Below are 11,696 nucleotides of genomic sequence, written 5' to 3'. Positions count from 1 at the left end.
TCTTAAAGAAAAACAGATAAAAATAAAAAATATGCCATAATGCTGAACAATACAAGTTTGGGGCAAGAAAACACTGTCACCCATTAAACTGCACATACATCACATTCCCTTTCATTAACATACAACTTGTGCTTAAAATCCACTGGACTAGACTGATTTCCATCTGATATGTGGTTCATGAGATTTAAAGAATTGTTCGTACAAAAATGAAAACTGACATCATTTACTCACCCTCAAGTCATTTCAAAACCTGTATGATGTTTTTCTTCCGTAAATAACAAGTTCTGATAAATGTCTTTCTTTGGAAGAGTATGAGGGTGAATAAATTATGAGTTTTAATCTTTGGCAGAACTATTCCTTTAAATGAAAAAAAACGGGAAACATTAGGCATACATCCTATCAAATATAGCCAAAAATAAAAAAATAAAAAAAAGAAGAAGAAGAAAATCATAATATAGATTTTTCTTTTTTTCCCCCCTAGAATACAAAGAAAATTTGGACATCTGCTCATGATGAGATAATGAAGGGCAATGAGTCACATCTGCTTTTTATATAAAGCACAATATTTAGACATCAGATTTCACAATGAGCAACTGCAATGAGCTGGTATTTACCATAATACCATTTGAGAAATAAATTACACAGCTTCAGAAAAAGGGAATAACAAAAAATAGAAAACGTTGCATTGTATTAAACAGTTTCACAATTTTAGTAAAAACTAGTATGCATATTTTCCCTTTGTACAAGTTATATATATGCATATGCATACAGAGATGTTAGCAGGAACGACATGTTTAAATAATGAACATTTAAGCGCCCGGTTTGGTTTGTATAACTCTGGACAGAATTCAACAAAAAACATTTAAAAAACTACCGTGGTAATAAAAATAAAACTCAACATGTATTAGCAGATTGCTCTTTGGGCTTTCAAATTAGATTCTTTTTTCAAATTAGAAGTTTGCATTACACCTGCAACAAAGCTCCAAATGCTGCATTTTCCAACTTCAATTCATACGTTGTCATTCCATATATACTAAAACGGTTCCAACATCTGATTTATTACTTTGTGGTGTAAATAAACCCATTTAATATAGAGCTTTTATATGGTTCTGCATAGTCCAACTGTGCCATTCTGGTCATCAAAACATATCAAAATAAAAGCTGATTTGTACTGCATTGTTTTGTGTGTTAAATAGTAAAATAAAGATTAGAAGTACTCAAAAAAACATGTTTGCGTCTTTTTTGCTGCTTATTTTGATCGGCTGTACAGTTATGATACAGTAAAAAAATATAGCAACAATAAAAAAAAAAAAAGAACAAAATGGAGACATATGCCCTTCCTTATCGAATGCTTTTTACTTGAATGATTTACTCCCCAAACACACTGTATTTTATATGAATTCTTAAGGGTTACAGAGTTAAATTAAAACGACAGTCACAAAAATAAATTAAATTAAATATTTCAAATTAAACATGCCTCTCTGTCATTTGCTTTTAGTGAATACAAACCGTATTCAGTGGGGAAAAACAGTGCGACAATTACCAATGTAAGAGAAGTTACATTATTAAACTCTATTATAAACAAAAGAAATGCATGATTACTTTATTAAAAGGAAGTACTTGGGTACCCCATGCACATTTTTGGGCATTTTTGGTAACCCATGCACGCTTTGTGACTCCAAGATCTTTATCCAATGGAAACATGTTCGCCATCAAAACTTGAGCAAGAGTTGTAGAAGTACGATGAGAAGTAGACAGGTAGGTGTGAAGACCGTTGACGTTCCGCTGTTGCCATCCTGAACTGCTCCGGGTCCTAAAGCATTGAAAAGATTCACACATGTCAGGCAAAACAGCTCCGGTCTGCAACTGTGCTGTAAACAGCCTCCTTTTCATTCCTCAGACTGTCTGTAACATGGCATGAACTCTTATGTAGGGCACTCACCTACGCATCGGCACTTCTGATTTTATCTTACTTGCTCAATATTATCTTTCATTCGTTGCCAGCTGTCAGCATTTTCTAGCTTTACAGCGCTAAACCGCTACTTTCTAGTCAAATTAAAATCTATGTTAGTTTATTATAGCATCTCCTACTTGTTGATGAGTTTGTAGTGATTAGTAGTATTTAGTAGGTTGTTTATCACAAACCTTCCAACAAATCATTTTCAAAGGCTGTTTGCTCTAAATCGGATGAAGTCATTTCTAAAACTGAAGCCGTCTCCGCTAAAAGAGAGATTAAATAACAAAACACTTTATAGAAAGACACAACATGCAATATGAACTCACTATAGTACATCATTCCCATTGGTGCTATTAGGCACATATTTTAGTCTAAATGAGATGTTGCCTAAAAATATTAATCAAGTCAATCTAGAGTATTCTGGCATGGTTCTGCTGGCTCTCATCGAACTGGGACGAAAACGCTCCAGCTCGGCAGATTAATGTCTAAGCGAGGGCCTTTAGTGGTCACATTTGTAACGTAGGAGCATCTGTTCTTCTCATTTCAAAGCAGCACATCCAGTCTCCCTGTGCTCTCACCATTATTACCCTACTGTACGCCGCATCCTTGACCAGTCAACCACCGAGGTCAGCCGTAATTGCAGTTGCTTATAAACAAGATAATCCCTGGAGGTGCCATTTAACCAGATTACTAAAGTAGAGGAATAGAACAGATGCTTCACAAGCCACACAGACAACGATGTGGTTGTCATAGTAAAAAATGGAAACGAGTCGGCGCCGATGGCCTTGTGTGCAGCGTGCCGACATGTAGCGCTGTTGCACCTTGTGCATCCCAAGTTCGAGTCCCGGCTCGCGGACCTTTCCCGATCTCACCCCCCTCTCTCTCACCCACTTTGCTTCCAGTCAAGATACTGTCCTATCTAAATAAAAGGCATAAAATGCCAAAAAAAATAAATAAATTAATAAATGGAAACGTGAAAGTATTAATTAAGTATAGCAGTCTGATGAAAACTATTGCCATCGTATTCTGATGTGATGCAATGTTTAAATAATAGTTAACGGATTAATTTGTAATAATACAAAAAGCAGACATTATTATATATAACAATATATTATACATATATTATTGTTGTTAAATACTGTTCAAAAGCTTGAGGTCAGTAAAAATGTATTTAAAAAAAAAAAATTAATACTTTGATTCTGCAAGAATGCCTTAGCTTGATCAAAAGACTTTTTGTTACAAACAAAACAAAACAAAAAACACATCAAAACAAAACAAAAAACAAAAGTATATATCAACAAAAAATATGTTCCTTTTAACTAATGATGCATCAGTACATATTTTAATGGTCCTAATGCAGTCTTATTTTTATTTATTTATTTATTTATTTATTTATTTATTTTTGAAAAATACACTCTTTTATAATGGTTTTAATGTAAAATGTGGTTTAGTGAGATTTAGCTCTGTATTATAGGTGAGGAGGACACAGTCGCTAGGGTTTACTCTTTGGGTTACAATTGCTTGTCATCAGGTACTTTTAATCAAACACTCTCATCAAACAAAAACATGGTAGCAACATCTAACATGCTAACGTTCAGAAATGTTCAATTTTGAAATACCATGTGTGTGTATATTTATATTTAAGGGTTGCACTGTCTAGTCAGCTACTCAGTTAGCTCTGCTAATGGCTTCTTTGATTCTGAGTCAACTGCTCACAGATCACATGACCAGCTGCGTTTGTTCAGTAGAACGCAACAGTTGGGTTTCAGAAAAGAAATCCCATTCATTTTCTCCATAGAGAAACAGATTTTTAACATATAATCCTTTCAAGCCAGACCTACAGTACCATACACTCCAAATGATGAAATATGTATCTATAAAGGCAACAAGTCTGTGTGATTCCAGCTTCATTAAAAATAAATTAATTAATAACTGACAAATCATGTTTGATAGCCACATTCTCAGTGAAGAACTACATTACTCACAATCCTCCTTGGATCTACCCTTCAGAGAACTATGGTTACCATGGAAATGAGATCCAAGGCAAAAGAGCTCATTAACAACCACCCACTCCCATGAAGCATTGTGAATGGTGTAAAGACATACACTATTTATGTATTCAAAAATATACATTATTTAATCAATAACAGAATTTTATACTTAAAACTGTTGATTATGTCAGTGCCAATAGCCTCGTGGACATAGCACCAACATATGGCACAGTTGTGCTTTGGGTGTCCCGAGTTCGAATCCCTCCTCGTGGACCTTTTCCGATCCTGACCCTGATAATGTGTAAATGATGCATCATGTTCCTTCGTAATCCCACACACACTTCTCCGAATGCTGTCCGGAGGCTGACAAAAACTATAAGATAGTGTGAGGTGTTTTTATACCCCATTCATCACAACACAAGCAGCATGAGTCTGGCAGTGGAGATATTACCAACATCATTTAAGCTGCATGGGATATATTATTGTTATTGCGTGTCTATACTGGAAAAAAAAAATGCCCTGTACGAAGTGTAGACAACTTTACTGATTATAATGGAAGCAGTCTATTTGGTTTCTACAGTGTAGACATTCTGTTATTGGATGGAGGATGGCTGAATGGCATGTGGCATGCCATTTAATGTACAACACAACAGACTCGTCTACTGCTTTTTTGACCAACTAGTCAATTAGTAAAAGAACAGTAGTCATGCAACCCCGAGTATATACATAAACACAAACAGATGGAAAGTTTCATCTACTGAACAAGACTTTTTTTCACTCTTGGATGGAACAGAAGTTTGAATCATCTTTTTCACTTCAGGTTTGGTGTGAACGATCACTATTAGAGAGCAGCAATATTCAGTCCCAACAAAACAAATGTTATGTCATGGTATTAGCACTGATGTCTATTAAATCTTTCTCTTTGATGGGCCTTTTAGACTGAAGTCTAATTTCCCCTGGATTTCGGAGAGTACGGTAGGCTTTCTTCAGGGACAGCTATCCAATTATTCTGCAGCCACAGCTTAGAGTAAATCCTGCACAAGTGTAATTATACTAATATGAGGTTCTCACAATCAAATTCAATGCTATTAATGACTCTCCGGAGAGGACATGGTTACCAATCCCACGCTTTTTTTAGGCCAGACAGTGGAGAAAAGGTGACCAGGACAAGATTTCTATTCTTGGCAGAGAAGAAAGATTAAAGGACAACGCAAGGACAAATAAGTAACAACCATCAACAACATATGCAGGTGAGGAACGACCCCTTACAAAAAAGTAGGAAAGACCGGAGGCAATTAAAACGCATACATTTTCAATCACAAACAAGTTTGAGGGATGTTTATTGAGCATTTTATCTCAACACTGAGATCCACAACCTTTGTTATGAAAAAACTGTGAGTGCACTGAAAAAAATGCAGTCTTTAAAATATGTAATGAATATTATTTCTTTGTAGGAGAAGGCTGTTCTTGATAAAATATTTCAAATAATGTAGGTCTCAGTTTGACCTTTGCTTTTAAATATATCATTCAACATACCTAAAAGAATCAGTACCATATAAAACTATAAACTATTTAGTATTAAATAAATGACATTCCTTTAAGTTATTCAGCTATTTGAAATCTATTAAAGTGTACACTGCAACTTCTATTCATCAACAGAATGTGTATTAGCTGCAATTTTAACATGACTTCTCTGAAATTCAATATGATTTTTCTCTATGGATGTGCATTGATGGCAATATTACTGTTGGCACATTCATAGGATTGATACCACAAGATGGACACATTGCAGTAGTCAGAGTAAAATTGACCAAGGTCTCTCCTACTGTGGAAGTACAATTGTAAATTGGGTTGATACACTGTACTGATACAATGATACTGTATGATTTATGTACAATTTAAAAAAAAAAAATAATAATAAAATTAAATAAAATAAAAGCTGTCACTGGGCCTGTACCTTTTTAAAATGCAAACCTTTGGACATAAAATTTACATTTTAGCACCTAATTAGTACAGATTTGAACCTTTTAAAAAGTACTGCCCCACTGACAGCTACTGTACTGTAGAGTGTACCATAAACCATTGCGTACTACCATGGTTTCTAAGTCCAGGTAAGACCTTTTTTGTAAGGGGCAAATGTACAGTACATTTAAAGTGATTTATAGCTCAGCCAAAAATGAGAATATTTGTCATCAATTTCCCACTGTCATGTTATTCCAAACCGCTATGACTTACTTTCTTCTGTGGAATGATACACTGGTTCTTTCCCATGCTACTGTAATGAACAAGAACTGAATATTTTAGGCTTTAAAAAGGATGCAAAAGTACTATAAAAGTTTAATAAAAGTACTCCAATAAACTCATGTTATATTTTTTGTTTTATTCCCGTGAACTGTTAACCACTGCAAGATTACTTCGTCAGTGAGAACTTGAGAAGCGGATCAGCTGCTTATCTGTCCGTTTTGTCCAGTCTCTGTTCACTGTAATTACACTGGTTAGAGAACAGTATTCCTTTTTTCCAGTTCCACAGAAGTATGATTGCAAGAAATGATGACAATTTTCCTTTAAGTACTTTTCTCATCAGCTGAGTAATAATGAATCACTCACAATTCAACAAATACCAAAAGACATCATATGATGCAAACATGTACTTACAAACAGCGGATGAGAGCATGCATTGACATAATGAAGCCATGCCATGGTGGAGGAAGGTTAGAGAGGAAAGAAAGTGACAGAGGAGAAAGAGAAACATGTTTAGGCTACAGAAAACAGAAACCTATTCATCAACCCACAGTGACTGAAGGCAGATTGAGGCATGTCAGTACCCCGCCAATCCCAGAGCGCCAATTCAGACTGTCACTCAATGTGCTGAATATATTATTGACATTACAAAATGGGATTTCAAGCTAATAACCCTCTTAATAGGAACAGCTAGTGGCCAATTTACAATCTGACAATCACATTCTGTCAGACAAGCCACAACAATTATATTACCCTGTTCAAATCAGGGAAGTTTTGTGAGCCGCCCTCGCGATAAACTTGAGTGCAGTATCAACGATTTGGCCTTGTCACATTGCGGCTGATGTGAAAATAACCATGTTTGCATCTTCTTTGCTTATTAAACTTGCTGGAACATGCTTTAGGAGGCCACATTCCCATGCAGTCTACTAACCTTGCAATAGCGTCGAACTAGTGGGTTCAATTATTTCTACATCAACAAAAACAAACACAAAAACATGAATCAAAAGCAAATGAAAGAGAATCCTGAGATGAAAATCTCAAAGATTAATAGCTGAACGGGTCAGAAACTACCAAAGGAAAATTCATAGTGTTTACAGGAACATTATCAGCTTGAAAATTCTGCTTTCATTTAGCTTTTTGTTTATTTTTTATTTTTTTGAACGACAGCTAAAGCAAAATTTTACTAGTTGAAGAACTGTGAAGAGGCTCCAAACAGACTTTAATGAAACTTACCGTATAGGATGATGCTTGTGTTAGCGCTCCCAAGTTTGTTCATAGCAACGCAGGTGTAATTGCCATAGTCTGCCTCGGACACGTTGAAGAATGTCAGCTTTGAAAATGCTCCGGCATCCTCGATCTCAATGCCATCAAAGCCATTGAAGATCCTGGGAAACAGTCAGCAAATGGGGAGACTTGAATCAGCCTGGCCTTGTTTGTGCTACATCAGAGCTTGCTTTGAAGCTAGAGGTTACATTTATGACAGCATCAACATTTTCGGACACAGATTCCAGCGGGCCTGGATACATTAAAAGGAGGCAAAACTGCAGGATTGAATTACTGGCAGTGGCATGCAGAGGGACACGCACACACGCGCTTCTGCACATTTAATTATGATACAACATTTTGACAACTTATTCTTCACTTGACATCAAAGACAGTTTGAGAGAACATATTGAGACACATTCCAGCCAAAGGCACTCAAGTATTTTGCTGTTAAAAACAGTGAACAAATGACAGCACATCTAGTCAGACATGTACAACTACTGAAAAATATTTGTCCTTTAACTCACAATGTCAATTCCAATATTATACATCTGACAGATATACAGGAAATACAGAACACTCTTGTTAAGAACTAGCTGCTACTGTACACATCTAGCAAAAAAGAAACTGTGAAATGAAAGAGAAATTACAGAGTGTACACGAGCACACACACACATAACACTAAGTGTTAAATTAAGGTTACGGTTTTATCCCAAAGAAAGGAACAGATGAAGCAGAATATCCTGAAGTGATATGCCATACCTCCTGTCATCTCTGTACCACTCAAAATCTGCCTCGGGTACAGCATCTGCCTCACACTGCAGGACACCTCTCTGACCCAGGGTCACGCCAACATCTCTGCCATCTGAAACACTGGGAGGGTCTAAACACACAAAACCACATAAAGGATCTCTTTTAGGGACTGTTAGTTTGTGACCATCATAATGCAACTTCAAACAACAAACAAACAAGCAAAAAAAATATATAATTTGTATACAAAGCGGGATCAAAAGTACACTATTGGTCATTCTTTTATTTTACAAATTTTATTATCGTTTTATATTTATTTATTTAAATAAAATCCTAAAATGTCTGTGTATTAACATGTTTGAATAAATAAATTACAAATAAAATATACACAAAGTGGGGTTCAAAGGTCTTAAACCTTTGATCTTTTGTTTTGCAATTTAAGACATTTTGCTACACATTATATTATATTATCATTTTATATTTATTTATTTCAATAAAATCCATTCTCTTTATTTACAGAAAACGTCAAATTTATGTTTAAATAAGTATATGAATAAATACAGATAATGTAAACAAAGTGGGGTTCAAAAGTCTTAAACCACTAGTAAAGCTCTTATTTTCATTTTGAGACATTTCATTACAAATTATACTATAATTTTATATTTATTTAAATAAAACCCTGAAACTTTACAGGTTTAAACAAATAAGCAAATAAATGTTTTGCACATAAAGTCGGGTTCAAAAATCTTTTTGTTGCATTTTTAAGACATTTCATAAAAAAAAAAACTTTTATAAATTATAAATGTATTTATTTAAAAATAATAAGTAAAATAAAAAAAAAAGTCAATAAATAAGTCAATAAACAAATGAATAAATAATAATAATAAAAAATATGTATGCAATATAAATTGTATGTGTATGTAATGTTGATTTCAATTCACAAGAGACTTACAGTTGACTGTGAGCTCAACAGTCTGTGTGTCCACTGCAATGTCGTTGGATGCAGTGCATTCGTACACTCCTGCTCTATATCTGCTGATGAATGGAATCTCCAAAACCTCGCTGTCTGAGCTTAGGCTGTCATCTGAAAAAGAAAACAATAAAATATGACTAAGTCATAATCTGTATTAAAGCTGACAAAAGAGAGATGGGTTGTCTATTATTCCTCAAAACACAACTACAACAAACACAAATGACCTGATTGGTCGGATAGGAGTCTCTATCCTGAAACAGCAAAGTATTACTTGGGTAAATCACATCATGCTGCATGTGTCTCATTATCACTGAAGAGCTGAAATGCATCTGATTTCCCAGTACTTTGCTTGGGTACAATAAGCCACAGTGTAGAGCATGTTGATGCTCTTCTTTGCAAATTCAAACCTCATCTTCACTGAAATACTGATGCTCTGATGTATTTATAGTCATTTGTGTCCTATTGTGGGAGAAAGCGACACTAGAGATATGAAATTCAATTCAAATATGAGTATCAGTCTCTGCACAGCTGCTTTGAAGTGTTCGCATACACACCGGAGTCAAACTGCTAAAACATACGGCTCCTTTTCATGTTCATGAAACCCAGACTTGGGAGAAAAAAAAAGTTGGTGGAAAGGCATCCATGTGATGCAGTTCTCAACGTCAAGCTGTAATACGTGGTTGACTTAAATAAATAAATATCATCCCCAATGTAGTTTCTGACAGCAAAATAACACACTGCATTCACTTAGGTATGTTCTGAAAGACAATGTCTTACACCTGGGAGAGGCTGTTAACGAGAAAGAAAGAGGCACTTCCTTTAACCTGATGAGGAGTGTCAACAGAGCGCTCTGGAGAAAGAAGCTCATTACACCATACACACCTCGCTGCACTGAAAAGCAGCTTGAAGTCTATTCAAAAAGGCACTTGTATAATTTTATTGTTGCATTGTTTAAAAAGATTGTTTTAAATTCAAACGATCAACTACACCTTCAAAACGAACCAATTTGCAAATTGAGCCACGGAAGGAGAGTTTCTTCTTCATTCAAGATGTTCATTTTGATGTTTCCAACTGAAAAGTGCACGTTGTTGATGTTGTAAGCTTTAGGAAAAGCAAACCACTGCCATTTGATACCTGGTCCAGCAGAAAGGAAATGCTGTGCTTCAGGCATCAGGTGCATTGTGGACTGTCTTCCATCAAAGCGAAGATTGACAAAAAGGGAACGTTTATTTCCATCAGGGGCTTTGGGTTTCACGGCTGCCATGGAGGATTGTATCAACGCAAAGTACTTGAAGACTGACATCTCAGGTTTTTTTCTTCATCAATACACTCCTGAAGCACATTCATTATGCATGTCTTACATAATGCAACCGCTTTTGTATATTCATGGCCCCCGATGGCATTGTAAGTGTCAGTCAATAATACGCCCAGTGTTTGATTTGTGACATTATCACAAGTTAAAATCAAATGCCTCTTGAGCTGAAATGGTACAAGTATCGCACCGGGTGTCATAGAAAAAAGAACAAGCGCCAAACAACTCTATTAATGGAAAAACCAAAGCCACAGAAATGAAGCAGTGCAATGAATACTGCACACAAAAATGACAACAGCTTCTTGAAATCTCCATTTGCAATCCAAATGCAATCCAAAGTTAGAAAATGGACACTTTTGTATAGAACTAATTACTTTGTGAAAGTTTTTCAGTTAGTGTTATCATATCTCATCCAAAATATTTAGTTAGTTTTGGCTGAGGCTCTTAGTACAATTGGAAGCAGATATCCACAGACAGATTAAGATTAATTCTGAAGTTATTAAACTACCAGTACTTAAAGGTATAGTTCACAAAGAAAAGTAATAATAAATAAATAAATAAATAATAAAAATAAATAAAAGACATTTTCAACCCATTTTCCAATCAACCAAATGTGATACAGCATGATTATAGAGCTGAAAGTGTACTTGGCCTGTTTTATTTTTATGTGAACTATACCATACAAAAAAAACTCAATGGGGTCCAAAACAACATTGCACTCTACTGGCTTTAAATGTATGGACAAGGAAAAAAACAAAAAAAAAACAACAACAATTTTTCAAAATATATGCATATCAGATCTGATATAATACTTGTATTAAGGTACAGTTCACCCAAAATTGTTATGATTAAAATGAAAGTCAATGGGGTCCAAAACGACATTAGACTAAAATTTAAATAAATGAATAAATACATACATACATAGATACATAAATACACTGAGACATATTCAAAATATCTTCTTTGTGTTCAACAAGCAACTAATCTTCTAATACTTTTGAGCATAAATTTAACAATTCCAGATTTCTTAGCTGAGTTTTTTCAGGCCAGTCTGTTATTGTTGTATCAATTGTTTCAGATAACCAGCCCTGAAATTGCATGTGAAAAACAAAGTGAAGTTATGTTTCTTGTCACTCAGACAGTCTCCCCCTGTCAAATAAGATGTTTTTGTCTAGAATAAGGTGCAAACTGGATAAATTTATACTGATA

General features: G+C 35.0%; 1 protein-coding gene across 9 annotated transcripts in view; it reads right to left on the bottom strand.

Annotated features, from left to right (window-relative positions):
* Positions 1–476: 476 nt before the first annotated feature.
* ntm (neurotrimin) overlaps positions 477–11,696 on the bottom strand; it is a 278,381-nt gene continuing 267,161 nt past the window's right edge. For 3 of the 9 annotated variants that reach the window (XM_042732777.1, XM_042732782.1, XM_042732774.1), the window contains 6 exons: positions 9,155–9,286; positions 8,215–8,335; positions 7,423–7,574; positions 7,121–7,156; positions 2,146–2,220; positions 477–1,813 (listed from right to left, as the gene is read on the bottom strand). In XM_042732777.1, coding sequence (XP_042588711.1) covers positions 1,713–1,813; positions 2,146–2,220; positions 7,121–7,156; positions 7,423–7,574; positions 8,215–8,335; positions 9,155–9,286 — 617 coding nt within the window. In that variant the 3' untranslated portion in view covers positions 477–1,712. The remainder of the gene's footprint in view (positions 1,814–2,145; positions 2,221–7,120; positions 7,157–7,422; positions 7,575–8,214; positions 8,336–9,154; positions 9,287–11,696) is intronic. The other 6 variants (XM_042732783.1, XM_042732781.1, XM_042732775.1 and 3 more) reach the window with 5 other exon arrangements.

The sequence above is a fragment of the Cyprinus carpio genome, chromosome B10, assembly GCF_018340385.1.
Source record: "Cyprinus carpio isolate SPL01 chromosome B10, ASM1834038v1, whole genome shotgun sequence".
NCBI lineage: Eukaryota > Metazoa > Chordata > Actinopteri > Cypriniformes > Cyprinidae > Cyprinus > Cyprinus carpio.
Note: the sequence above shows the minus strand (reverse complement) of the source record. Positions and strands in the feature narration are given on the sequence as shown.